This window comes from Panthera uncia, chromosome E3 (genome assembly GCF_023721935.1).
Source record: "Panthera uncia isolate 11264 chromosome E3, Puncia_PCG_1.0, whole genome shotgun sequence".
NCBI lineage: Eukaryota > Metazoa > Chordata > Mammalia > Carnivora > Felidae > Panthera > Panthera uncia.
Window position 1 is genome coordinate 7348973 of NC_064815.1, and position 26595 is coordinate 7375567.

Sequence of the window (26595 nt, forward strand, 5' to 3'; positions counted from 1 at the left end):
GGGGGGGGGGGGGGGGGGGGGGGGGGATGGAGGCCTGGGGAGCCGCCTCCCACCGTTCTTCCAGTCCTGGCGTCCACCTCTTGATGACTGAACAGGCACAGGAACAGCCTCTGCACAAAGATGAGTTGCTCCAGTGTTTTTTATTAAATGATACATCAAAAGTATAAAAGTGGCCTGGGTGCAAATGACAGGACAATGCATACAAAAGCACTATCGACTACATGCGACAATTATGTTGAGCTTCTATTGTGATGACTTTGTATCAGTATCCAAAATGATAAAGTCCAGAATTTTTTCTTAATCTAGTCCTGCATGATTGTAATTCCTGAGGTGAACTTAGCGTCCGTTGCCAACATCCTTGCATGTAAACCAAGTCTTCTGAGAAGAATTCAGATGTTCATATCCCCACACCCAATACAACGGAATTCGTGACAGTTACCATAGATTACAGATTTAATTTTAAAAATGGAAATGAGCCCTGATGGCACTTCTCAATCTATGTAAGTAATTCTAGCTCGTCAACAGGGCCTCGCAAAATCCTCTCACTTGTCAAGTATGTCTTGAGGGGATAACAACTTTTGGCACTCAGATAAAAATTCTTGGTTAAGGTGTAAGGACTGAACGCTGACCACCGCACAGAAAGTCAAAAGTTTCAGTAATTTCCACAGGCAGCACAGAGTCCGCACCCTGAAGAGGACGCCAATTTTTCCAGCTCCAGCCACGATCACTTTCCCTGTGGAAAATGTTCAAGCTAAACTCGGTCAGTAAACTGGAGCCCGCGCAGTTCACGCCCAGAACACGCTTTGCGACTTCCGGCCGACCGGGCGCTATTGTAACAGGTGTTGTCAGGGATATCGGTCTGGAGACTCCACGTTATAAAAATGTCTGAATAAATATCAAAATAGCATTTTAGAGATCGCACACTAAGAGCTCTCACCGGTTTTTTTTTTTTTTTTATCCCAAGAACGAAAAACTGGCATTTAATGAGACTTCCGGAGCCCGAGTAGGTAGTGGCGGCCCCTGGCGTAGCTCGCCTTGTAAGTGCACAGCTGAAGGCCACACGGAGGTTACACAATGCCATCTTTTAAAAAGTGCCTTCTGGTATTTCTCCTAAAGCCTGTCTCTTCATGCTTACTCCACATTCTTTATATAATGAAATAAACTCTTTGTTTTACTTACAGCAAAATTAAAAGAATTATTTCCCCCTCTTCCTTTTAATTAAATCTTCCAATAGAAGCCAAAATGGTCCAAGGAAAGAAAAAGTACATTGTTACCTAGTTTAAAAGTTCAAATTTAGATAGTAATTCAGATATCTAAACCTAATTATAAATGGTTATCTGAAAAACCACTAATCATAAGGAAAAAAACAAAGTTTATAGAAAATAGTTTTTTCTGGCTTTAGTGTTCTTTTAAATGTTTTCTCAGAACATGAATGGATTTTTCTACAAATCCACCTAATTCCAGCCCGAAGGAAATTTAATTAATGTAACCTTGTTAAAGAGCAGAGCATATGGCTATAAAGGCCTGGACTTTTTTTTTTAAGAACATACAGGTACTAATAAAATCCCTTTAGCTCTTACAAATTTAAAAAACTTTATCATACCTTCTGAAAACAGTATTTTTTTTCTCTTTCAAGTCAAATCCAAGAAGCTGGAAGCTATAAGTTAGTTTTTATTCACAAATGTAGTAAAACAGGAGGGGCTAAATGTTCTGCAGAAACTCGAATTTCTACACAGTACAAACATTAGTGATGTATTTTGGTAATGTTGGCAGAATAAGTATGGTACTGAATACACACAATTTTAAGACAAAAGACGCCTCAGATGGAAATGTCATCTCTTTACTGCTTGAGAAACAAGAGGATCTTCAATATTATTAATACTCCCCTTCTCCTTTCTTAGGTGGTCATCTGAAATTAACAGAAACAAATGTCAGTACTTATCCCAAGTCAAAATAAGCAGTGTGCAGACATATCTACGTGTATTTTTGAATGCTGTATCTTGAATACTATAGGAGTTCTTTTTTTGAAAGAGATTTCAAATGTTTATTTTTGAGATACAAAGACAGAAAGAAGGAGGCAGGGAGGGGGAGAGGGGGAGAGGGGGAGAGGGAGAGAGAGAGAGAGAGAGAGAGGGAGACACAGAATCCAAAAGAGGCTCCAGGCTCCGAACTGTCAGCACGGAGCCCGACAGTGGGCTTGAACTCGTGAATCACGAGATCATGACCGGACCTTAAGTCGGACGCTTAACTGACTGAGCCACCCAGGCACCCCTGATATTGTAGGAGTTCTTCAGGTGACTTGGGACAAAGAAAGGAACTCACCATTTTTAAACCATTATTGAGGAGATCGGAAATGTTTAGTACTAAAGACTCACTCTCAAGGGTGGAACAGAGAGCATCCTGGAATAAACCCATGGGTAAGTAGTAGTTGTAAACTTCTCTTACACGATACGTAAGGAATGGAATTTGCAAGGACAGTGTTCAATGAGCATTTTGAAGGATGACTAAGTTCTTCAACTAAGAAGAACTTTGAAACTAAGTTCTACCTTTGAAACTAAGAACTAAGAAACTTTTCTTCAAACAGAAATGCCTCTCGGCAGCACCCTCTTGTGGCCAGAAAAAAAAACTAGCAGTTTACATCTTCCTACCCAAATCAGAAAAGTATCACAGAAATTGTAGAAAATCTTCAGTCAAAAACACAACAGTAAAGCTCCAGGAAGAGTTCAGAAACGCCCAAGGCCCCAGTGACCACCCCCTGTGCTCTGGCAATAGAAGGGGCCCTGGTCACTTCTGCGGAATTTCTTTTGTCATGGAGGCAAAGGGGTAGAGGGCAGAAGTGTTCTAGATTAAAAGAATCAAATGCAACAAAAATGCAATGCAAAGACTAAATTCTGAGAATTGTGAAGAACTGAAAATATTCCCCAGACACTTTTTACAATGGAAAATCCCATTTTTATGACAACTAGATAACAAGAGAAAAAGAATACAAATCTAGGCAGTTGTTAGAAATATGCAATTTTAGCACCACAAGCACATACTGGATTTTCTTTTCTTGATGCTTCTTTAATTTTTTTTTAATGTTTATTTATTTTTGTGTGAGAGAGCGAGACAAAGACAGAGCACGAGCAGGGAAGGGGCAGAGAGAGGGGGAGACAAAGAATCTGGAGCAGGCTCTGAAACAGGCTCCAGGCTGTGAGCTGTCAGCACGGAGCCCAATGTGGGGCTTGAACCCACAAACCAGGAGATCATGACCTGAGCCGAAATCAAGAGTCTGACACTTAACCGAAGGAGCCACCCAGGTGCTCCTGGATTTTCTAATTCTAAAGACAATTTGCTTCTACACCCATTCCCACTAGTCCACCACAGCTGATCACCCTCATAAAAAATGGGAGACTACTGGTCTGGATCACAGATGACCACCTCCCTCATTTTTAGGCAGCTTTGCTAGACAGAACAAAATTGAGGCCACAACCATTTCAGGTTTTCTAGAAAAGCACTGTAAAGAAATGAAGTTGTTATGCATGTACCTTACAGATGTGCAATCAAGCTCCGTTAATGATTTTCTCTGCTATGAGATATCTGGTTTTTTATTTATACCAAAAACTACTTTGCTTCCATATTTCAAGCACTAATACCAGCAACACTAATGAACTGGTTACCATTCCAAAGGTGAGAGTGTCTACATAAACCCTCTTTTTTTCAGCACTCTGAAAGCTCTGATAAAGGAAGTGCTTCCATGCTGGAATGCTTTAGGCTTGTGTTCAAATAAAAGAGAATTTCATTTTAAGTGTTTTATGTCAGTCGGATGAGCTTCTGTAGAGATCAGGTATTGTAATCCGAAGAATAATTATTTTCATGTCTCCATAACCTTGTCAATGTTGTCAAATCAAACACATTTCCATCAAACAGTAAGCTAGAATCCAGAAAGTAAACAGAATACTCGAGTGTGCGACTGGGACACAATGCAATTTTGGGCTGATAATTCCTCACAAATCATTGCACAGGGGCACCTGGGCGGCTCAGTCGGTTAAGTGTCCGACTTTGGCTCAGGTCATGATCTCGCAGTCTGTGAGTTCGAGCCCCGCGTAGGGTTCTGTGCTGACGGCTCAGAGCCTGGAGCCTGCTTCCGTTTCTGTGTCTCCCTCTCTCTCTGCCCCTCCCCCACTCACGCTCTGCCGTTCTCTCTCTCTCTCAAAAATAAACATTAAAAAAAAATTGTTTTTAATCATTCCACAAAGAGTTCATGGTTATCAAGAAAATTTTTGACGGTCAAGAAAAATAACTTGCAAAATCACGGTTCTTCTTTAGTTCAGCTGCCATCCTCCTTTCTGAGCTTTCCACAGAGTTTACTCACTCTAAGCGGAGTCTCTGAAGGCCCCAAAGTAACTAATGCACTCTCCTCCCTCTCCCTCTTTGGCTCGCCTGCGCTCGCTCGCTCTCTCCCTCCCTCTCTCTTCCACTCCCCAGCCCTCCCACCTCCCAGGTGTGAAGCCACAACTTGCTACTCTGTGACCCACATCTCAAAACAACAGAACTCAGTTAAGAAATACTCTGTTCCTTGTAACTTTGTTGTTAGCCATTAGCCATGAATGAGATCGATTAGAAAAAGCTTTCAAGCGGGGCCACCACATGGATGGAGCTAGAAAGGATTATGCTAAGCGAAGTCAGTCAGTCAGAAGAATAAATACTATATGATTTCACTCCTATGTGGAATTTAAGAAACAAAACACACGAGCAGAGGGGGAAGAAAAGAGGGGCAACCCAAGAAAGAGACTCTTAACTAGAGAGAGCACACCCGACGGTCACCAGAGGGGAGGCAGCTGGGGGTGGGGGAAAAAGGTGATGGGGACGAAGGAGGGCACCTGCGATGAGCACCAGGTGTTGTAGGCAAGTGCTGAATTACTATGTCGTACAACTGAAGAAAATAAAAATGAAAAGCTTGCAAGCCAGAAACGTGCTCTCTCCAGAGATTATTTTCCCTCTTGGGAATGAAAATACCCGTGTCGCGGGTCTGCCGCGTGAGCGAGTGTTCACGTGTATAACATCTCCTGGTGGCGATCACGCGGAGAAAGTGCGATTATCGTACACTCTCGGTAGGCACGTCACCTGGTAAAGCCGCTCTGGAGGGGAATCAGACAGTATCCACTACATTTTTTAGTACGTATATGCTCCGAACCAGCAACTGGACTTCTGGGCATCCGCACAAGACAAACACGTGTGTGGGCAGGAAGTAATTCTATACCGCTACATGGTAGAAGCCAAAAATTAAAAACATGACAGCACATCGGTAACGAACGATTAGCAAAGCCACGCGATACTACACGAAGTTAAGAACGAGGTAGAAGGGGATGTCCACGTGCTGACAGGACAAGTGAAGAAAAGCCAACTGCAGGAGGACACGCACAGGAGCAGAATACATAAATACACAGGAAACGGATCCCGAGGGAGACCTGCCGACCTGCTAACGGGGGCCTTCCCTCCGTGGAAGGGAGGGAAAGTGGGGAGTCGGGCCGAGACAAGACGGAAGAGATGAAAGGGAAGTTTACACTGTATTATCTGAACGTTTCGACATTTACTCACTTAATTGTTTTAAGTACTTGCCGGCCAGTAGGCTCTCATGACAGTTCCTCACAAACCCCGAAAAGTGTACAAGAAGGGCACGGAGGGATGCCGACTCGGCTAAAAATGTTCAGCTGCAGGCTTCAGAGGAGTCACCTAACTTCTCAGGGTCGGTTTGCTCAAGCGTAAAGTAAGGAGGTGGGATGATTTCCTGTTCAACGGTCTATCAGCTCAGCATTCTAAGATAATGGATAACTCGTAGTGAAATCGGAAATCACCTCCTCAAGAGGTTGCCTTGCCTCACAAATACTTCACTTTCAGATCCGAGGAGACACAGCAAGCATTTGGCATGATCAATACTGCTTACAGCAGCTTATGAAAACTACCAAGGGCGATCTGTATTTCAGAGGTTTCTACACGTTTCTTTCCACATTCCAGGGCTATAGCTGTTCTGTTAATCTGCTGCCTGAGCCCCACCTACGACCGGCCTTAGAAAGAGGTCACCTCGACCGAAGCTGGAAAGGAGGAGCTAATAAACCACTCAGTTCAGATTAGCAAAATGACAGCCTATTGCTGATGTGAACACAACAACAGAAAGCTCATTGGAAGAGGGAGCATTCTGAAAGAAACCGAGGCTATCCTCCGAAGAATTCGTTATTTATAGGTAGCTGCCAGTCTTCCACAAACAGTATTCTAAAAATGCAAAGTGGGGGAGGGGGTGCCTGGGTGGTTCAGTCAGTCTGACTTGGCTCAGGTCATGACCTCGCAGCTTGTGGGTTCGGGTCCCAAGTCGGGCTGTGTGCTGACAGCTCGCAGCCCAGAGCCTGTTTCGGATTCTGTGTCTCCCTCTCTCTCCGCCCCTCCCCCACTCATGCTGTCTGTCTGTCTCTCAAAAATAAATAAACATTAAAAAATTTTTTTTAAATAAAAATGCAAAGGGTACAGAAACATGTGGCTTCTCTATCTGTAAGCAGAGATCTTTCCTCACTTTTGGGGGGGGGGGGAATGATGATTTGATAAAACGCTATTTGTTCAGTACACCAATAATCTAACCTGCTCCAAAGAGTACAAATCTATGTGAAAATCAGGTTTTTCCAAACTTCTGTATAGAAATAATATCTGAGAATTTTGTCCAGTCGTTGCCCTCCAGATTCTCCTTCCAAAAAGCATTTTGTTTTTAGGATAAGTAACAAAGACCAAAACTGTATTAAGTGTAAGTAGAATTAAACTATGACTCAAAAGCTCAAGAAAAACTATTCCAGAGAGAAATATTTAAGAAAATATACATGCTGACAGCAAAATGATGAATTTCAGGAAATTCATACCCCTTTGCCTTCTTCCGCTAGATTGTCTGCCAAGATCTGGGTTTGGAGGCTGAAGTGAAGACCCTCTCGAAAATGGATTTTGGAGGTCCTCCTTAGTTCCGTGCAAGAAATGAGCTAAAATTCCATATAAAAGAGGTCTATAGCAGGAAGAAAACCACAATCAGTTAAAATTATAGATACAGGAAAAGCTTAAAACAAACCTCTCTTTTATGTTTATGTTTATTTTGAGAGAAAGTGAGCATGCACGCACAGAGGAGGGGGGCAGAGGGAAAGAGAGAATCCCAAGCAGGCTCCACGCTCAGCACAGACCCCGACTCGGGGCTCATCTCATAACCATGAGATCACAACCTGAGCTGAACTCAAGGTTGGGCGCTCAACCGAGCCATCCAGGTGCCCCCAAAACTCTACTCTAAGGCAGCCTCTGCCACCTGAATGGCCAGGTAATTCTCTATACTTAAAGAAGATGCAGGGTTACTATCCAAATGGGGTACCTGGGCGGCTCAGTCAGTTACGTGTCTGACTTCGGCTCAGGTCATGATCTCATGGTTTGTGAGTTCGAGCCCCACATCGGGCTCTGTGCTGACAGCTCAGAGCCTGGAGCCTGCTTCGGATTCTGTGTCTCCCCCCCTCTCTCCCCCTCCCATGCTCATACTCTCTCTCTGTGTCTTAATAATAAACATTTTAAAAAAATATTTAAATTTAAGAGTACCATTTAACTCGAAAGACAATTTAAAAATCCAGAGAACCCATGTTACCAACTTAAACATCAACTAAACTGAAATACAAAATCAAACAATACACAGGAATTCAGCTTTTCAACTTTAAAGTCCAGTGTAAGACTTCCCAGTACCTAGCACTGTCTGAATACAACAGGTATTCAGGAAACGCTGGATGAATAAATCCTTGTCAAATTAGGTCATATGTCTCAAGAGCCAGGCTGCCTGGGTTCAAATCCTGGATTTACCACTTGACCTCAACAAGATTCTTAATGTCCCCAGCCTCTTAAATGTTTTTTCCTCTATAAATGAGGATAAGTGTAGTCCTTACCTCCTAGGGTTATTGTGGACTAAATGAGTTCATAAATGTCAAGCGTTTAAAACCATGCCTGGCACATATTAAATGGCATATAAATATTAGCTGTTCAGGAGTCAGGTAAGAACTAATATTTAATAAGCTATTTTTAGGGCAGGCAGTTTAAAGAAAAAGTGATTTTTACAGTTTCCAAATCTCTCTCCATTCTATCTTCGCCCTGTAGATGTCATAATCATCATCCCCAATTTATACGTGAGAAAACCAAGGCTCAGGGAAGATATGCTGGAGATTTCTTAAATTTTTTGTAATGTTTTTATTTATTTTTGAGACAGAAAGAGACAGAGCATGAGCAGGGGATGGGCAGAGAGAAAGGGAGACACAGAATCCAATGCAGGCTCCAGGCTCTGAGCTGTCAGCACAGAGCCTGACACAGGGCTCGAACCCACAGACTGTGAGATCATGACCTGGGCCGAAATTGGACGCTTAATGGACTGAGCCACCCAGGCGCCCCTGGAGATTCCTTAGATAGTAAGTAAACAAACTTTCCAGTTGAATCCCAAGTCCCATACTCTTTGCATCACAATATACTGCTCAGAGATGTACACGAGCAGCCCTGCACAAACGGAAGCTATGTGGCTGATGATGGGAGAGACAGAAGCACACCAGAAATGTTTCCAATCTCATCACTGAAAATACAACTTAACTGAGTTTTTGGGGACAACTATTTATTAGCTGGTGTGATAGCTTAAAGTATGACATTCCTTTCCCTCCAAAAGGTAGGGCCTAACTGCCTTCTCCTGGAGTGTGGGCTCAAGTCACTTCTTTGAACCAAAAAACATATTAAATGAGAGTGCTGTGCAACTTCCAAGACTGGGTCACAAACCACCGTGCCCCTCGGCTTCCTCCTTGCCTTCTCTGCTGGGTCACCATGTCATAAGGACATTCAAGCTGTCCTAGGGAATGGTACACATGGAAGGAATGGAGTCTCGTGCAAGCAGCCATGTGAGTGAGCCACATAGAAGGGGATCCTCCAGCCCCAGCCACGTCTTCAAATGACGACGTCCCTGGCTACCCTTTAAGTGGATCTCCTGAGAAATGCCCCACTAGCCCCACCCAGACATTTCTGACCACAGATAATAAACGTTTGTTGTTACAAGCCACCAAATCCTGGCGCAGTCTGTTACGCAGCAATAAGTAACTCCTTGCATGCCAACTGATTCATAACACAAGGAAAGGAGGAAAGTAAGTTTCTCCATTTAAGATGCCTCAACTCTTATGAAAGGAATAAATCTTACAATCCAGGAACATAAAATAGGTCTTTTCGTTTATTTTACTTTTTTTTTTTTTTTTTACTTTTTTTTTTTAACGTTTATTTTATTTTTTTTTTTAGCTAGTTTTTTTTTAAATTTTTTTTTTTAATGTTTATTTATTTTTGAGACCGAGAGAGACAGAGCATGAACAGGGGAGGGGCAGAGAGAGAGGGAGACACAGAATCTGAAGAAGTCTCCAGGCTCTGAGATGTCAGCACAGAGCCCGACGTGGGGCTCGAACTCACGGACCGTGAGATCATGACCTGAGCTGAAGTCGGACGCTTAACCGACCGAGCCACCCAGGCGCCCCTCTTTTCGTTTATTTTAAACCAATGTGTCCCAAAGAGCTAATTGGTTCAAGAAGATTTTTAAATGTAAACAATCTTGTTCTTAACATCAATAAAGTTTTTAAGATTTAAAATTTTAAGATTCAGATATTTTTAAATGTTATTAGAAAACAAAAAACTAGTATATTTAATCCACAAATTCATGGATACTAAGATTTTTTAAAAAATAAAAGTTAAGGGGCGCCTGGGTGGCTCAGTTAGTTGAGCGACTGACTTCGGCTCAGGTCATGATCTCACGGCTCGTGAGTTAGAGCCCCACGTCAGGCTCTGTGCTGACAGCTCGGAGCCTGGAGCCTGCTTCGGATTCTGCACCTCCCTCTCTCTGCCCCAACCCACTCACATTTTGTCTCTGTCTCTCTCAAAAATAAATAAACATTAAAAAAAAAATTTATAAAAAAAAAATACAAGTTAAAAAAGGAGAATATTTTTTCAGGTTCAGCCTTACAATACTTTATTTGCAATGATAAAACACAGAAACTCTGAAAACTAGTCTTCTTCATAAATTTGGCAAACGCATTCGGTGGCATGGCTTGACCTAACATAAGGCTATTTTAGACTTTATCCTACTTTGTATGCAAATTCTTAAGTTTCTCTGAAAAATATGAATGTGTTTGTGGAAAACCACTTTACGCTCACACTGGCACATGTATCTAGTATGTGGTATACTTACCATTTTACCTTTTTTCCCCCAGCTCTACTGATGTATAACTGAGAAATAAAATTGTAAGGTATTTAAACTATATAAGGTGATAACTTGATATTTATTTATATATATATATATATATATATACACACACACACACACACACACGGCAAAGGAATTCTCCTCAGCGAATTAAGTAACATATCCATCATCTCACACATTTACTTTCGTAAATGTGTGTGTTACTTTTGTGGGTGAGCAAATTTCAATCTTACAATCCATATTACTTTTTAAAATCTGAAACCTTCACAACAGAAGTGTTTTTAAGCAAAGCAGTAACTGTCTTTCAGAAAGCAAACTGCTGGCAGTTTGAAGTCTAAGTTGGAAAAGAAAGCGACTAGAGACAGAGAAAGCAGACGGCTTCTGAACAACACAGCGTGGGGCAGCGGGAGTGGATGGGAGATTCCGCAGAGGTAGAAGGGATGCGATGTGCAAAGTGACTGGTGGAGAAAGGAGCTGGAGCCACAAACATAAATGGACTCTGAGTTGAAGACCCAAATGGCTACATGAGGAACGTACGAGGGGGGTTTAAGGAGATGAAAACGGCAGATTTAATTTTTGGACACAGTGAGTTTGAGATGCCAGCAGAAACGTGGGCCCACAACTTAGGGCATGTGTTCGATGTAAAGTGGAGTCACAGCTCAGAGGCACCATTAAAGACTCAGGCATACTCAGAAAAGTGGGCGAGGGGACACGATAAAAAGTTTTGTCGGGGCGCCTGGGTGGCGCAGTCGGTTAAGCGTCCGACTTCAGCCAGGTCACGATCTCGCGGTCCGTGAGTTCGAGCCCCGCGTCAGGCTCTGGGCTGACGGCTCGGAGCCTGGAGCCTGCTTCAGATTCTGTGTCTCCCTCTCTCTCTGCCCCTCCCCCGTTCATGCTCTGTCTCTCTCTGTCCCCAAAATAAATTAAAAAACGTTGGAAAAAAAAAAAAATTTAAAAAAAAGTTTTGTTAAGGACAAAACTTGAGTGGTCACAATTTAAAGGAAGCCTAAAAGAGCCAATGAAGAAATTGAGAACACTGTTAGGGAAAGAAAAACTTAGACAGTAAAGGTCATAAAAGACAAATGACAATAGGTGTTTTAAGGGAGAAGAGTCAGTATTACAAAATGCCACAGAAACTCCAGTGAAACTGAGCTTCTCAAATTGGAAATACACAATATACAGCCACTCTTGGGGCCGGGGCCTTGGGACAAAGTACAGGGTAAAGGTGGAGTATGATCCTAGAACATTCATTGTGCAAAAACTTGTGGGAAAGTTCAATTTAATTGGTATGTCCTTTATAACATTTTTATGGTAGAACAATTATATCATGAAGTAGAAAGAAAAAAATTCAATAAAGTTTTCGAAAGAGAAAACATAAGATTTCAAAGAAATTTCTTGCTAATGGAAAGGCTGCTTTGAGCCATGTCCCCTGGCCTCCTACGTACGTTTTTGTTTTTTGTTGTTTTTTTTTTTTTTGCCATTCAGGGATTCTCTGGGAAAAGTTTAAGCAACTCTGAAGTAAGAAAAGAACCAAGAAACTACTCAAAAGTGGTCACCCTTCCTTTCAAGGGCAGAGTTTCAGTATAAATGGTGATAGAATTTAACATGCAGAGAGGGCAAAAGAGGGGACAGTAACAAAATGAAAACAGAGGGTTGGTTTTCACTAAGTTCAATGGTCAAAACAAGTTGATTGGGTTTTGGGGGGATCTGAATATATTCCTAAATTGAAGTGAAGGAAATAATCGGGAGGAAGAGTTCAGCGTGAGTAAGGAAACAAGTGATAAAAGATAGTCTCAGATGGGAAATAAAAGTGGGGGGGTGGGGTATGGACCAAGAAACCAAGAAACGTGACCCTTAGCAGGACTGTTGCTCAGTCCTCTGAAACCACAGGAATTTTAGCTCCAGGGAGCAGACGCCTTATCTTGTTTATTGCTACACACCTTGGATTTGGTGCAGTGTTAGACACACTCGAGCCAAATAAATACCTGCTGAATTAAAACGAAATAAAACCACCACTATGTGATTATGACTCCAATACAACACTATCTAAAAATTTATTTTTAAGTTTTTATTTTAAATTTTTTTAACGTTTTTATTTATTTTTGAGACAGAGAGAGACAGAGCATGAATGGGGGAGGGTCAGAGAGAGGGAGACACAGAATCCGAAACAGGCTCCAGGCTCTGAGCTGTCAGCACAGGGGCCCGATGCGGGGCTCAAACTCACGGACCGCGAGATCGTGACCTGAGCCGAAGTCGGCGCTCAACCGACTGAGCCACCCAGGAGCCCCAAGTTTTTATTTTAAAAAAAGTTATTAAAAAAAGTTCTTGGCACAAAAATAGACACTCAGATCAATGGAAGAGAATAGAGAACCCAGAAATGGACCCACAAATGTATGGGCAACTAACCTTTGACAAAGCAGGAAAGAATATCCAGTGAAATAAAGACAGTCTCTTCAGCAAGTGGTGCTGGGAAAACTGGACAGCAACACGCAGAAGAATGAACCTGGACAACTTTCTTACACCAGACACAAAAATAAACTCAAAATGGATGAAAGACCTCAATGTAAGCCAGGAAGCCATCAAAATCCTCGAGGAGAAAGCAGGCAAAAACTTCTCTGACCCTGGCCACAGCAACTTCTTACTCAACACATCTCTGGGAGCAGGGAAACCAAAGCAAAATGAACTATTGAGACCTCATCAAAATAAAAAGCTTCTGTACAGCGAAGGAAACAATCAGCAAAACTAAAAGGCAACTGATGGAATGGGAGAAGATATTTGCAAACGACATATCAGATAAAGGGTTAGTATCCAAAATCCATACAGAACTTATCAAACTCAATACCCAAAAAATAAATAATCCACTGAAGAAATTGGCACAATGAATAGACACTTCTCCAAAGAAGACATCCAGATGTCCAACCAACACATGAAAAAATGCTCCACATCACTCATCATCCAGGAAATATAAATCAACACCACACTGAGATACCACCTTACACCTGTCAGAAAGGCTGACATCAACAACTCAGGCAACAAGAGATGTTGATAAGGATGCAGAGAAAGGAGGATCTCTTTTGTACTGCTGGTGGGAATGCAAACTGGTGCAGCCACCCTGGAAAGCAGTGTGGAGGTTCTTTGAAAAATTAAAAAGAGAACTACTCTACGACCCAGCAATGGCACTACTAGGTATTTACCCAAGGGACACAGGTGTGCTGTTTCAAAGGGACACATGCACCCCCATGTTTATAGCAGCACTATCAACAATAGCCAAAGTATGGAAAGAGCCCAAATGTCCACTGATGGATGAATGGATAAAGAAGATGTGGTATATAATATATACAATGGAGTATTACTCGGCGATCAAAAAGAATGAAATCTTGCCATCTGCAACTACGTGGAAGGAATTGGAGGGTATTATGCCAACCGAAATTAGTTACAGAAAGACAAATATCATATGACTTCACTCATACGAGGACTTTCAGATACAAAACAGATGAACATAAGGGAAGGGAAGCAAAAATAATATCAAAACAGGGAGGGGGACAAAACAGAAGAGACTGTGAAATATAGAGAACAAACTGAGGGTTGCTGGAGGGGCTGTGGGGGGGGGGGGATGGGCTCAGTGGGCAAGGGGCTTAAGGAATCTACTCCTGAAATCATTGTTGCATCATGTGTTAACTAACTTGAATGTAAATTATAAAAAAATGAATAAATTATAGAAAAAAAAAAGTTCTTACATTGTGTTATCCTTTGATTCTTCAAATGCATTTAGTTCCCGAATGAGAAACTGTCTGTCCAATGGTACTACAGGCTGACCAGATTCTGGAGGAAAAATCAGGTGTCTTTATTCATCTAAAAAGCACATATGATTTTGATAAGAACCACTCACCAGGTATACAGACTTTTCAGATTTTCAGTAGGCGAGGCAAAATGGCACAGCCACTTTGGAAACGGGTTGAGCCATTCCTTACAAAGGTGAGCATGTACTTACCACACACAACCTTGCAATCCCACTCTTAGCTCTTTACTCAAGAGGAACGAAAGCTTACTTTCACACAGAAACTTGTGTGTGAATGTTTATGGCAGCTTGATAATTGCCAAAAACTACAAACCACTGGCGATAATGGATAAAATGGGCACAGCCATACAAATGAGTGCTATTCAGGGGGAAAAAAACCCAACACAGCTGAATCTCAAATGCATTATGCTAAGTGAAAGGAAGCGGACTCAAAAGGCTACTTCCTGAATGGGTTCATTTCTATAACATTCTGGAAAAGGCAAATGACAGGTACAGAAAACAACAGATCAGTGGTTGCTAGGGGTGGGGGTAGACAAAGAAGTTGACCACAACAGGGCAGAGAATTTTTTGAGGTGATGAAAATACTCTACATCGAGACTGTAACTGAGGTGGTAGTTACAAAACTATGCATTTGGTAAAATTCATCGAAGTGTATACTAAAAAAGGTATATTGTACTGTTAACTATACCTCACTTTTTGAACAAAGCCGAGACACTTAATATGAAACTTAAAATGATGGTTACCATACTTCATTTTAGGGAAGCCCAAGTCCAAGACCGCGTTCATTCTATTTTCACAATTTTCTTCTTTTCTGAGTACTAATAGTATTATGTAGCCATCTGTAACAAACTGAGGAAAGTGGATACTGATACTGAAGATCCTTAGACCACTAAAAATCCTGGTCATTATTCAGTTAAGGTATATGCTTAACATTAAATAAGACATCTAGAATATCAATAAAAGAGCTGTTAAATCAAAGTCCCAGCATCTCAAAGAACTCATTCTCTCTTCCAAAATCTACTTCATGGTTTCTTTTCTTTAATGAGAGGTGAAACAATCTTAAAGCACAGAGCAAAGCTTAAACAAGGCCATCAAATGATACAGGTGCAATCCTTCCAATCCCATTTCTCCCTCAGCCCAGAGGAAAGTCTTGACTACCGTGCATTCCTTTCAGTTTACTTTCTTCACAAATAAAGTTTAACAGATAAATGTCTCTTCAACTGTCCATCTCCTCCCCCCAATACCAAGGTTAACTCCCAAGAGGAAAGTAAACTCCTTCCTAATCCATTTCAAATATCACGCTTTTACACACATTTGCATATATCCCTCACCTATAATAGTAGCAGTATTTTGAAGTTTTATCTCTAGTGCTTCATATTTTTTAACAAAAACTATATACATCAAAACTGTATTTTTAAAGTATATCTATAGAAAAAAGCTAGCAGCAAACAAAATGTCAACAACTGCTTATTCTCAGTATCAGGCAATTTTTCAAAGGGTGCACCTAGTGTTTATCTACTTTCCCCTACAATACAATAAGCCCCATGAGAACTTGTTCAAGCTCTGGAAAGAACCCATGAGACGTTTATGTCCCTGTCACTCAGATGACACTGTGGTAATGGAATCGGATTTCCAGCGTAAATATTTTCTGAGAATTGAAGGCAGGGAAAAAGCAGATGTTGTTTCAGGTAAGTAACAATAACCTCTTACCTGATATGAGGACAGATGCTGTATACTTGTATTTGTTGAATTCCAAATACTCCCGAATTAATTCATTAATTAGAAGGTTTTCATGAGACAACGGCGGTCGGGGTTCACTTTCATCATTCAGGGCATTGAAAACTTCAGCTCGGATCCTTGCTTTTAAATGCCCTAATACTCCTCTTTTCTCCAAGGTGTCCTTTAAAACTGTTAAATATAAAATATTATGTTTCAATCATAGAACAAATTTGGTCATTTTTTTTTTTTAAGTAATCTCTACATCAACATGGAGCTCGAACTCATTCAAACTCTTGAGATCAAGAGTCGCACACCACCAACTGAGCCAGCCAGGCACCCCTCAATTCTTAGGCATACTTGGAAGAAAAATGTGTAACTAGTAAAGTGGCCTAATACCCACTGTTCTGATCTAAACAATGTGCTAAATGCAAGTTATCCAATTAGCTACCACAATTCATGTTTGTAATAAAAATATAAAGTTCTGAAGTTGCAATGATTTGCTATTTTAACATATTTAAGCAAACTCAAGTTTATCTTTCTAACATCATCACTGTCAGTAGCTATAGTCTGATATGCATCTTTAGTGAGGGAGGAAAAGGGAGCATAGAATTAGCTCACTGGGGCCTGAAATTAACCCTTACTGACTCGTATGTTTTCAAGAGTGTTTAGCACTGCAGATAGGTTCTGTATGTCACGAAAATCTCTGGTGTAGAAAGATGATTAAAGACAATGAATGCATTCCATAAAAGGAAAGAATATGTTGTCTTTTGATAAAAACCTATGCTATCCAGAACCCTTGGGGAATGGCCCATTCACAGCAAAAAGGTATTTTGGGTTTGTTTTTTTTTTTAAGACACAAGTTAATTTCCTAAAAAACAACAGGATTCTGAAATTATAAGCCTAGTTAGAAATCTAACACGTAGATTAGCCTAGTTAGAAATCTATCACTGCCACCTTGAGACATCGGAGATATATATGTTGAGTGTAATCTAACTTCTTGAGGAGCAAGGGTCGGATTGCTGTATCAGTTATGATAATGAGATTTACCTATAAATGTTAGTATAGATACTGACGGGCACAGGGCTGAATTGGCATCATTCCTTGCAGTGATCTGGACCTTCTTCGTTCACATTGTCCCTCAAGGCTAAGTAACAAACCCAGACAATCAACACCTCTCACCCACAGTGCCTAGAACACAGTTAAGAGCTCAAAAACTCTACCTGGGAGCATTATAATACAGGGTGTAATAAACATAGTTTAATACATACTGTGCCCTACCCAAGGCACCAAATAAGTATATCAACATAAAGAAAAACTCATAAACAGAGCCCAAAGAACTTATCCATTTGTCATAAAATTCCTTTAAAGCTTTATTATACAACAACAAAAACCTGGGTCTTAGGATTCCATTACAGAGATACAATCTAGACTGAATTTTAACCTTTCTTGCTCCTTGTTTTTAAATCATCCCTTCAACCTATTTGGCAGGTATGCAAGTACAGTTATCACCCAATCAGACTTTGTAACAGGCCCATAAAAGGAAGGTCCAGCCTTATCACAGTCTTGGGATCATAACCGAACCCGTTCTTTAACTCCATCTTTGGAAGTAGATGGGAGAGTTTTCGCTGGCCAGGATCCTGTCCCAAAGACTGTATGTGCACAAAGCACAGCCTCAAACTCAGCAGAGAAATGCAAATTAATGAAGCTGGAGTTAGGAAATCTAGGCTGGCTGTCTCATCGCCAGCTCACGCCTCAGTTGCCCTCTCCAACATGATGAGCTCCACCTCTCGGAGGCAGAACCAAGGGAGATGCAGAGCTTCAAAAAGGGACAAGAGAACCAAGGGAGATGTGAAAGCTTCAAAAACGCACAAGTCCATACGATGTACGATAACTGATTGGCAAACACTGTCACTGAGATTCTCTTGGACACAGAGCATATTCAGAACTGGGCAACGCAGAAAAAACATAAAGGGCTCCATAGATCTGTGGGGGACACTCACTCCTAAACCGCAGAGTTACATCTTCTTTTGGGGTTCTGTATTATTTTGCCCTTCCTTCTATTCTGTTTAAAACACGGTGCTACAACAACTTCAGAAAGAGGTTCTTAACTTGCCTTAATATCCCAAAATACCTTTATTTTTTTTAAGTTTTTTATTTATTTGGGGGGGGGGGGGAGAACGCGTGAGCAGGAGAGGGGCAGGGAGAGAGGATCCCAAGCAGGCTCCCCACGGTCAGCGCAGAGTCCCCACGTGGGGCTCCAACTCGCAACCTCAGGATCGTGACCTGAGCCTAAATCAAGAGCCACCCAATTGAGCCACCCAGGTGCCCCCCTCCCCAAAGTATCTTTAAATCCTCTGAAGAGGGGCGCCTGGGTGGCTCAGTGGGTTAAGCCTCTGACTCTTGATTTAGGCTCAGGTCACAATCTCGTGTGAGTTCGAGCCCTGCCATCGGGCTCCGTGGTGGCAGTGCAAAGCCTGCTTGGGATTCTGTCCCTCTCCCTCTCAAAATAAATAAATAAACTGAAAAAAAAATCTTTAAAAAAAAAAAAAAAAGATAAATCCTCTGGAGCTGATGCGATATCACATGTGTTACGTATTCCCTGCGGGGAGTGAGATCGGATTCCCGTGAAGTCTGTTCTTGTGGATAAAGGCATGCCTTTTCCAGGACTGTTCAGCCCGGCGCCCAAACACACATTTACGTCAATGCTTCCAGCATCCTCTTCTCAAAGGGATTCAACTCCTCCCTGCCAAATCTTTAAGAATTACTGATTTGGATCCCAAGCTCCCTGAAAACTCAACTGGTTTTATAAACTGGGTAGCAGCATCACCCAGGGATTAAGACCTGGAGTTCAGGTGCGGCTGATCTAGGCTCTCGCACTGGGCCTCCCAGCTAAGGCGCTTTGCGCGAGCTATTTCACCTCTCGGCACCTCTATTTCCCAATCTATAAAATGGGCATGAAATTATGACACAGGATCTATTAGGCAATACTGGGATTAGGTAGTGCTTGACATTTAAGGCTCTGTCGCTTGTAACTATAACTACTATTATTTGTCTGGACATCCGATCACACAAAATCAACGGTGAACAAACGTTTCCAGCTTAATCGACTCGCACCTTTGTGGAACTCTGTTGAAAACTCCAGGAGAATGGCCAGGCAGCTTCCCACCGCCAGTTTTTTCCCCATGGAGAGCGGGACGCACCTCATAGGTTGTTGCAAGGATTCAGTGACAACTGAGCTAACGGTCTGGGACTGTACCTAACCCCAATAATGGCTGTGGGTACTGTCATCACTCAGTCCCACATGAAGGGAGCGGCCCAAAGCTTCGGCCCGAGAGCGGTCTCACAAATGCGCCCAGAGGCCCAACGTGCAGGACTGCAGGCCCCTCGGGCACATGAGGGTCCCGCAGCTCCTGCTCCAGCTCAAAGCCGATTTCAAAACTGCCCCAGTGCGACCGCTTCCCTCACACAGGGCCCGGGCGCAGCGGCCGCCACACCAGTCGGACGCTCTGCCGACCCTGACGCCGCAGAACGAGCCCCGCGCCCCCGGAAAGCCGGACTCTGTTTCGCGCGCGCTCCTTTCGCTCCATCCTTTTCACAAGAGGAAGGCCAGACGCCTTTCACCCGGCAAACGGCCCACGCGCACTCACCAGCCTTGAGCTCGGCGACAGTCGCCATCTTTCAACCGCCGTCAGGGGCGCGCCTCGGCTGTGCGCACGCGCAGCTCCGCCCCTCTCTGCGGCATGGTCTACAGCCAATAGGTGCGCCGCTCTCGCTACACTCGGTCCCACCCCTTTCAGTTTTCTGTCTCCGGGGTTGGTTGGGTGGTGACTCTCCGGAGGGATTTCACCAATCAGCGAGCTCTCTAGGTGCTGCGGGAGGAGGGAGGAGGAGTCAGGACCAAGATCCTTTACCTTTGCGTGCCACTGGCACTTTAGTTGACTAATATTTCCAACGTGTCCCCACTGCTCGTCTCTGCAGCCTCAGGGACTAATTGTCAATGGTTACCATGTGTTGAGCCTGTGGTTCTCAAACTTGAGAGTGTCTGAGAATCACCTTGAAGACTTGTTAAAGGGCCCCACTCCTGAGGTTGCTGATTTAGTCAATCTAGATTGAGATCCGAGAACTGCTTTTCTAACAAGTTCTCAGGTGACGGGGATGCTGCTGGCCTGGGGATCACACCTTGAGAACCCCTGTATTAAGTACTTACTAGGAGCCTGACAGTGTGCTAAATCTTACACACTTTGGCTCATTGATTTCTCTACTATTAGTCCCATTTTACAAAGGAGGCAACTGAGTCTTTGATAACTGATGAGGCTTAACCAAGATCGCAAGCAAATGGAGGTGATTGGAATCCAGGCCTCTTGCTTTTCTAGGCCTGTTCTCTTAAACTGACACTTAATACTGGGTAGTACACATGAGGAGTCCAAGAGCTTTCTGTGAATAATTGATGAACGAATAAACTCTACCATCCCAGTTTTGTACCCAAAACAGTGGGAGGTTCTGTGATTCCAGTTAGGAATCCAACTCTATGCTTCCTTCCATTGCCAGGAAGGCCAGCATCTGTGACTTAGATCGTAGAACAGTGCTCTTTAAACTGCTAGTCTTTACCCGTAGTAGGTTTTAAAATCTATTTATTAGTGGCCCCCGGTGAACATATTTTTAATGAAATGGAATGGAACAAACAGCAAACAAGGAAATACTGTTTTTTGAAACTTTTGTTTCAGTTATGATGTGTGTCCTCATTCCTGGTGTATTTTTTTTTAATAACGAAAAATGTATAATGTTTATTTTTGAGAGAGAGAGAGACAGAATGTGAGCAGGGGAGGGGCAGAAAGAGAGGGAGACACAGAATCGGAAGCAGGCTCCAAGCTCTGAGCTGTCAGCACAGAGCCAGATGCAGGGCTTAAACTCACAAATTATGACATCATGACCTGAGTCCAAGTCGGTCGCTCAACTGACTGAGCTACCTGACTACGCCTCTTTAATTTTTTTTCTTTATAGTGTTTATTTTTGAGAGACAGACAGAACATGAGAGAGGGAGACGCAGAATCCAAAGCAGGCTCCAGGCTCCGAGCTGTCAGCATAGAGCCCAACCTGGGGCTCAAACTCATGAACAGTGAGATCATGACCTGAGCCAAAGTTGGACACTTAGCTGACTGAGCCTACCCAGGTGCCCCCCTCCTTTTTTTAAGTTTATTTATCTTGAGAGAGAGAGAGAACATGTGCACATGCAAGTGGGAGAGGGGCAGAGAAGGAGAGAGAAAGAGAGGGAGAGAGAGAGAATCCCAAGGAGGCTCTGCACTGTGAGCTCAGAGCCCAATGCAGGGCTTGAACTCACAAACCACGAAATCACAATCTGAGCTGATTTGGGACGCTTAACCGACTGAGCCACCCAGGCACCCCTAATTTTGACCTTGTAGAACTCAGATCTGTTCTGCAAATTTAGAAAGGCCCTATTCATCCCACTTCCCTATTCTGTAAAACCCACAGAGCCTGAATTCCTGGCCAACATCTCAAGAGATTTATAAGGATTAACTAAATTCCATAGGTAGGAAGTTTGAGCTCCTCAGAGAAAAGCATTGCTAGATATGTTGATGAGGAACTCAGAGAGAGAGACAAACAGTAATGCAACTGATTGATTAGTAGTGGTAATCATTACAATAGTTAATATCCATTGCCACTCTCTGTGTGACAGGTACACCTCTAAAGCCTTACTTAAAGTTGTCACCAACAACCCGATGAGGTACATACTCACACAGCAATCATCTAAAGTACAATTTCAGGGCGCCTGGGTGGCTCAGTCAGTTAAGCGTCCAATTTCAGCTCAGGTCATGATCTCGGGGGTTGTGTGTTTAGACCCCGTATTGGGCTCTGTGCTGACAGCTCAGAGCCTGGAACCTGCTTAGGATTCTGTGTCTCCTACTCTCTCTGCCCCTCCCCCACTTCTTATCACTCTCTCTCTCTCTCTCTGTCTCTCAAAACTAAATATTAAGAAATATGTGTATAAGGTAAAATTTCATTGAAAAACATGTACTGAAATTGGGTACTACACTGTGTTGGAAAGGATGTGGGGAAACAGGCATCACCATTCCTCGCTGGAATGTGGGTGTATCGGCCCCACCTTCTCAGAAGGCTATTTGGCAATATCTAGTCAATCTTTCACACCCTATGACCCATCAATTCCAGTTTTAGAAATGTATCTTACACATACACTCACATCTAATTACCAACGATATGTGCATAAGAATATTCAGTGTAGCCCTGTTTATAGTAGACAAAAATCTTTATGTGTCCATCAGAATGGCTGAAATGAAAACAAGCCACGATGACAATACCAAATGCTGGTGAGGGTGCATACATTGCCGGTAGAAATCCAAAGTGGTAGAGTCACTTTGGAAATTGTTTTGGCAACTGCTTATGAAGCCAAACATACACTCACCATTCAACTCGGTAATCCACTCCTCGGTGTTTACCCAGGAGAAATAAAAACTTAACGTCTACACAAAAGCCAGTATGAAATAATCGCAGATTTATTTGTGATCGTCACACCTGGAAATGACCTAATGCCTTCCAGCTGGTGAATGGATATAAATTAGCTGTAGTATATGCCTATACCATGGAATAACAAATACTCAATAATAAAAAGGAACCGGTCACTGATAGCTGCAACAATGTGGATGAATCTCAGATGCATTGTGCTTGGTGAAAGAATCAGGACTCAAAAAGCTACATCAGGTGTGATTCCACTTACATATTTTGCAAGAGACAAAGTCTCTTTGGTGTGAACTTTGGAAAAGTGTGTGGAAGGTGGTTGCCAGGGGCTGGGATGAATGAAGGGGACTGTCTATAAAGATGGAATAACATGATTTGGGGAGTCCTGGAACTGTTCTACATCTTGATTGTGACTATGTGATTGTATGCATTTATCAAAAGTCATGTATGAATTCATCAAAATTCATCCTCAGATGGCCCCCAAACTCCCCTACCCTGCACCCTCATCATGGCAGCGTGGCCTCCATACCGTGGGGCTGCGATTCTGTTCACACCGGTGCCCACACTGGATTGCTTCGCAGGACAGAAACCTTACCTAGCTTGCTCATCTCTGGTCGAACAAATATTTGTAGAATGAATGAATGAAGTCCCGCAAAGCAACTCATCTCACGGATGAAACTGACATGGAGACAACTAACTGGCCAGAAGCAAGTAGACAGTGTGGCGGGAGTGGAATTATACCCCAGCTTTTCTCTACAGTGACTGACAAAATGCAACCCGTGGAGGTTACAGGTTCCGACTTCTGAACTGTGGCACATACATGGTTCTCACCCTGGAATGTTGACATGTGGAAGGTTTTAATGTAGATTTTTTTTTTTTTTTTTTGCGGGGGTTGGGGAAGGCAGTGGATATTAATGTCAGTCCTTTGGAGGAAGTAAAAAAGATCCGCCAGGTAAAATGAGAATGCCACCTTTTGAACCTTTTGAAAGGCTTTTTTTTTTTTTTCAGAGGGATGAGAAATACATTTATTCAATGCCTTGTTTACCAAAAGGATTAGGGATTAAGGAATTCTTGAGTAACTCTTGGCTGAAATGTGTTTTATCAGAGGAACCCAGCTGGACAAAGTTGAGTTTAAACGAGTCGAGTGTCTTATCGAGATTTAGTTATGCCCTCCTGGTAGGCATGACTTTTCTTAGGATGTGCAGCAAGAGGCAGTAGAGAGTAGGAAGGGGGGGGGAATCTGTAGATGGAATTTTACAAATTGGAGACAACTACGTTATAGAAACAGTGTCTCCTTGTCAGACAAGTCGAGGCAGCTTTTGAAAATATGACACATTGGGGGTGCCTGGGTGGCTCAGTCGGTTAAACATACAACTTCAGCTCAGGTCATGATCTCATGGTCCATGAGCTCGGGCCCCGTGTCAGGCTCTGTGCTGACAGCTCAGAGCCTGGAGCCTGCTCCTGATCTGTGTCTCGCTCTCTCTCTGCCCCTCCCCCACTCACGGTCTGTCTCGCTCTCAAAAATAAACATTAAAAAATTTTTTTTGAGGGGGGGGGGCGCCTGGGTGGTTCAGTCAGTTGAGCATCCGACTTCGGCTCAGGTCATGATCTCACGGTTCGTGAGTTCGAGCCCCGAGTGGGGCTCTATGCTGACAGCTCAGAGCCTGGAGCCTGCTTCGGATTCTGTGCCCCCCTCTCTCTCCGCCCCACCCCTGCTTGTGCTCTGTCTCTCTCTGTCTTCCAAAAATGAGTAAACATTAAAAAAATTTTTTTTAATAAATTAAAAATAAAAAACAATAATTTTTTTTTTTAATTTGAAAATATGACATGCCTCCACATCAGCCATTCATGGCCACCAAGACGATGGCAACCGCATCCAAACTGCTGATTCAAAGGGATGGGCCTGAAATCCCAGGGGAATTCAAATTCAAATCCAAATCCCTCCTTTCTGGATTTATGAAGGGGGAAAGTTGCTTCTTTCTGTCTTTATTTGCAATATCGTTGCTCTGAGCACACTCCAAAAAAACAGGAGTGGCCGTTGGTTTTGAAGTACTCACCCCTATACTAGATACTGTGTGAGACATTTTGTGGGCACCACTTAATCCATTCCCAGGAGGCTGGTGCTATGGTTATCCTGATTTAAAGGTGAGACTGAGAAATTGAAGTGACCTGCGTGAGTTCAGACAGCTGGGCTGAGTCTCAACCACATTCACAGTCTGATGCCAGGTCCTAGGGTTTCCTCTGCTCATGTGGACAGATGGTTTCATATTCCAGCTGGACGAGACGAACCTGTGCTGGGCGGTTGCTGCAATGGGCTCACAGCTCTGCACACTGAGGACTTTTGCATGCTGGAAAAGAATATGGGACCACGTTGATGCCCTCCCCCAAACCTCCCCCAGTTTTCCTAATCTTTGTTCCCTGAAGGGCTTCCCTTTCCTCTCTGACGTTGTGAGAATATACACACTAAAACGAAAGCAGAGAGGGGTCAGGCACTTTGCTCGAGGCCACGTAGGGGACTGGTGGCACAGAGCCAGTCTGGAACCCAGCCAGGCAAGGGGATACCTGAATGGGTCACCCTGCTGCACTGGCTCTTGATGACATTCTCACAAACACATCCTTGGCCCCCTGCAGCTCTGATGGACCTACCTGACACCACGGCGGGGTTGTCAGAAGGGGGCGTGAGTGCTGGCTGGTTATGGGTGCCTCAAGCATGAAACCAAAGGAAGGCAGAAAAGGCCTTTACCAGCTCCCCCTTCACCTTGGTCAGCTCCTGCCCTGGGCGCTCATCGTTCTGGAGATGCTTCTTGTTCGCAAGCGGGACGATGGGCATGTCAGGGCAGAATGGCTTGACTTCCGGACTCCATTTTTCTAGGATGTTTTCTAAACTATTAAGCCTGTCAGCAGAGAAATGCATCAGGAGAGCATGAGTGTCCAGGTAGGAGAGGGGCCTCCAGTGATCACAATCTTCCTGCCCAGCTGTGTGCCACAAAGCCTGCTCGACCCCCTTTCCATCCACTTTGACGTCTGGTTCTCAGCCACTGTGGGTTCTCAGCCACTGTGGGTCCATACACCTCTGGGGACTGGTTCTTACTAAAGACACTGCACAGGGCTTACTGGCCAATGAGGAAGACAGCGAGTAGTAAAATATTTAATTACAAACTGATATGGTAGTGTAATTCATACAGAGACCTGGAGGGCCCTGCCCTACAACTGGGGAGGTGGTTGGGGAAAGTTTCTATATCAGCATCTATTTTTCTGTATAACAGCCATCCCCAAACTTAGTGGCTTAAAACAGCAATGTTTATTTTTGTCTACAAAGCTGCAATTTGGGCAGAATCTGGCCTGGACAGCAAGACTGTGCCCCACAAGGCATCAGCCAGGGGCAGCTTGACTGGGATGGTTGGGTCTACTTTCTTAAGGATACAATTTACCATAAAACTCACCCTTTTCAACTCTACAACTCAGTGGTTTTTAGTAGGTCCACAAGGTTGTGTGGCCATCATCAGGATCTGATTCCAGGACATTCTTATTTCGCTAAAAAGAAATCTTGTACCCATTAAAAGTCACTCCCCATACTTCCCTCTCTCCAGCCCCTGGCAATCCCTACCCTACTTTCTGTCCCTATAGGTGTTAACATTCTGGGGATTTCATATAAATAGAAACATACAATATGTGGTCTCTTGTGTCTGTCAAGTTTCTGGAGGATCCACTTTTTTTTTTAATTTTTTTTAATGTTTATTTATTTTTGAGACAGAGAGAGACAGAGCATGAATGGGGGAGGGTCAGAGAGAGGGAGACACAGAATCCGAAACAGGCTCCAGGCTCTGAGCTGTCAGCACAGAGCCCGATGCAGGGCTCGAACTCACAAACCGCGAGATCACGACCTGAGCCTAAGTTGGCCGCTTAACCAACTGAGCCACCCAGGCGCCCCTGGAGGATCTACTTTTAAAATGGCTCATCACATGGCTGGCTGGAAAGTCAGTGCCCGCTATCAACTGGCTCTCACCCAGGAATAAGGACCAGGAATCCCCGTGGTGGGGATTTCCCTGGCTACTCCGGCTTCCGTATGGCCTGGCACCTGGGTTCCAACACTGGGCGTCCCCAGACAACCGGGCAAAAGCTTTCCACCTCTTATGAGAGTCACATAATGTCACTCCTTCCAAAGTCACATAATGGCACTTCGATGGTTGTCTCAAGCTCATCCGGATTCAGGGCAAGGGAACACAGACCGCCCGTCTCAATGGGCAGTGTCAGAGTCATCTTATAAGATCAGCGTGTGCTATGGGAGTTACAGTTGTATATACAAAACTGTCACAGCTTCCCTGGG

The 26595-nt window shown here is 43.4% G+C and overlaps 1 protein-coding gene across 3 annotated transcripts; it reads right to left on the reverse strand.

Annotated features, from left to right (window-relative positions):
• Window positions 1-121: 121 nt before the first annotated feature.
• Window positions 122-19498, reverse strand: CEP20 (centrosomal protein 20). 3 transcript variants are annotated; one of them, XM_049638311.1, is made up of 5 exons: window positions 19424-19498; window positions 15768-15965; window positions 13996-14080; window positions 6885-7021; window positions 122-1909 (listed from the first exon to the last, which is right to left on the reverse strand). In XM_049638311.1, exons 1-5 carry the CDS (start codon window positions 19449-19451, stop codon window positions 1833-1835), a joined length of 525 nt encoding a protein of 174 aa, XP_049494268.1. In that variant the 5' UTR covers window positions 19452-19498; the 3' UTR covers window positions 122-1832. The 3 variants fall into 3 exon arrangements, with proteins under 3 accessions (XP_049494268.1, XP_049494267.1, XP_049494269.1); XM_049638310.1 differs by lacking the exon at window positions 19424-19498 and adding an exon at window positions 18891-19283; XM_049638312.1 differs by lacking the exon at window positions 19424-19498 and having other exon boundaries at window positions 14801-15859.
• Between the last annotated feature and the right edge of the window lie 7097 nt (window positions 19499-26595).

Coding starts and splice junctions, on each gene's coding strand:
- CEP20 (XM_049638310.1), bottom strand. CDS start 18,981: ATGAGGTGCGTCCCGCTCTCCATGGGGAAAAAACTGGCGGTGGGAAGC. Junction 7,022..13,995: donor GAATCAAAGGATAACACAAT/GTAAGAACTTTT, acceptor TTCCTGCTATAG/ACCTCTTTTATATGGAATTT. Junction 1,910..6,884: donor TAGCGGAAGAAGGCAAAGGG/GTATGAATTTCC, acceptor TGTTAATTTCAG/ATGACCACCTAAGAAAGGAG.